The sequence below is a fragment of the Aplysia californica genome, unplaced genomic scaffold, assembly GCF_000002075.1.
Source record: "Aplysia californica isolate F4 #8 unplaced genomic scaffold, AplCal3.0 scaffold00136, whole genome shotgun sequence".
NCBI classification, from domain to species: Eukaryota; Metazoa; Mollusca; class Gastropoda; order Aplysiida; family Aplysiidae; genus Aplysia; species Aplysia californica.
Genome location: NW_004797406.1, coordinates 663,270 through 664,798, shown reverse-complemented (window position 1 = coordinate 664,798; position 1,529 = coordinate 663,270). Strand labels below are relative to the sequence as shown.

The following is a 1,529-nucleotide window of genomic DNA, read 5'->3' as shown; positions in this document are numbered from 1 at the left end:
TCACACACACACACACACACACACACACACACACACACACACACACAAAGCATGTGTGCATACACTCATACAGTCTTTCACTCTATCTCTGTCTCGCCGTCTTTCTCCCTGCGTTTGCATCTTTTGCTTCTCAATATTTATTTGCAACCTAGTCATTGGTTGTTTACTCCTTTAGGTAAGTTCTATGAGCTATATTTCTGTTTTGCTTCTTTAGAAATCAGATTTTTTTTTAATTTCCCTTATGAGCACTCAGTCCAGCTGACAGGTACCAAGTCTGGGTGTGCTGAAGGTGGCTGTGGGGCCTGCACCGTCATGTTCTCTCGTTTTGATGTCACACTGAATGTGATCAAGTATCCTTTTACACTGTGGGGCTGTAGTCAGACAATGATAATACATTAATAGTATTTGGGGAAATATGAATAAATAAATAGCATTTGTATAGCGCTTATCCCCGCTCAACAGCACGCTTTATGCGCTTTACAATCTACATTATTATTACACCAGCAGACCTGATAGCATTCTGAAAACTATCAGGAAATCATACAGTGCGAACAACTATTTTACATAATGTGCTGAAATACTGATATACTGACAAGATCTTTCTGTTTTTCTCCAAGTGCTCATTCACACTTGGGTGAAATGAGGAAAAATCCTGCGACATGCCTTTCTCAAGAACACAACGTCGGGTCTGAGCCTTAAAAAATCCCGTCTAAAAAGTAGTTTTTGCGAGACAAAAAGGCAGTTCAGTTATTTAAATTATCGTGAGTTGTTAAAAAGTTCCTGATTAGTTCCCTCATTCTATAAACCACATATACCTTTTGTATTCTAGGTCAGAAGTTTTGTTCTCTAGATCTAAGTTTTGATGTTTAAAGACCTGCAGTGATGAAATGAAACTTCTCTACTTTCACCAGCGCTTTTCTCTTTTTCACTGGCGTCTCTCTTCATCCTTCACTTTTTCTTCAAATCGTGTCTGTAAATTTTTCGTTTTTAATTCTGTAAGTGGACGAGAAACGTAAAGTTCTTTATGATTTATAAATCGTGTCGTGTTGAAATCACTCCCTTGACCAGTGTCCATACACTACGCTGTTAACTCCTGCCTGGCGCCCCTGTGTGCTCTACATGGGATAGCAGTGACCACCGTGGAGGGCCTGGGCAGTGTCAAGACCAAGCTGCACCCAATACAGGTGGGAACATGGCTGTTGAATGTGAAATGGTTTGGGTTTATTGCCCCTATTAACACTATTATGTTATTTAAGAGGCTGGACCTCCGAGGCTAACGCCCATCTCAGATAGGACCGAGCCAAATGGGAAACTCGTGTAAAGTGCCTTTTCCACGGACACAACGTCGGACCGAGCTACGGCTCGAATCCCCGAACCCACAATTTCCCGATTACGGGTCTGTTAGTCTAACCAATAGTAGGCTGTCGACACCACCAACATTCATGGGAAAGAAACCTCAGTGAATCCTATGTGGAAGTAATTCTTTGATCACAGTTTGTATCATCTGAATCATTTCACGGAGAGTGAGA

The 1,529-nt window shown here is 41.5% G+C and overlaps 1 protein-coding gene across 1 annotated transcript in view; it reads left to right on the top strand.

The window, feature by feature from the left end:
- The window catches only part of LOC101862644 (xanthine dehydrogenase/oxidase), a 54,942-nt gene that overhangs the window by 15,040 nt on the left and 38,373 nt on the right, over positions 1-1,529 (top strand). Inside the window, exons 4-5 of the mRNA XM_035969304.1 lie at positions 254-350; positions 1,076-1,184. Coding sequence (XP_035825197.1) covers positions 254-350; positions 1,076-1,184 — 206 coding nt within the window. The remainder of the gene's footprint in view (positions 1-253; positions 351-1,075; positions 1,185-1,529) is intronic.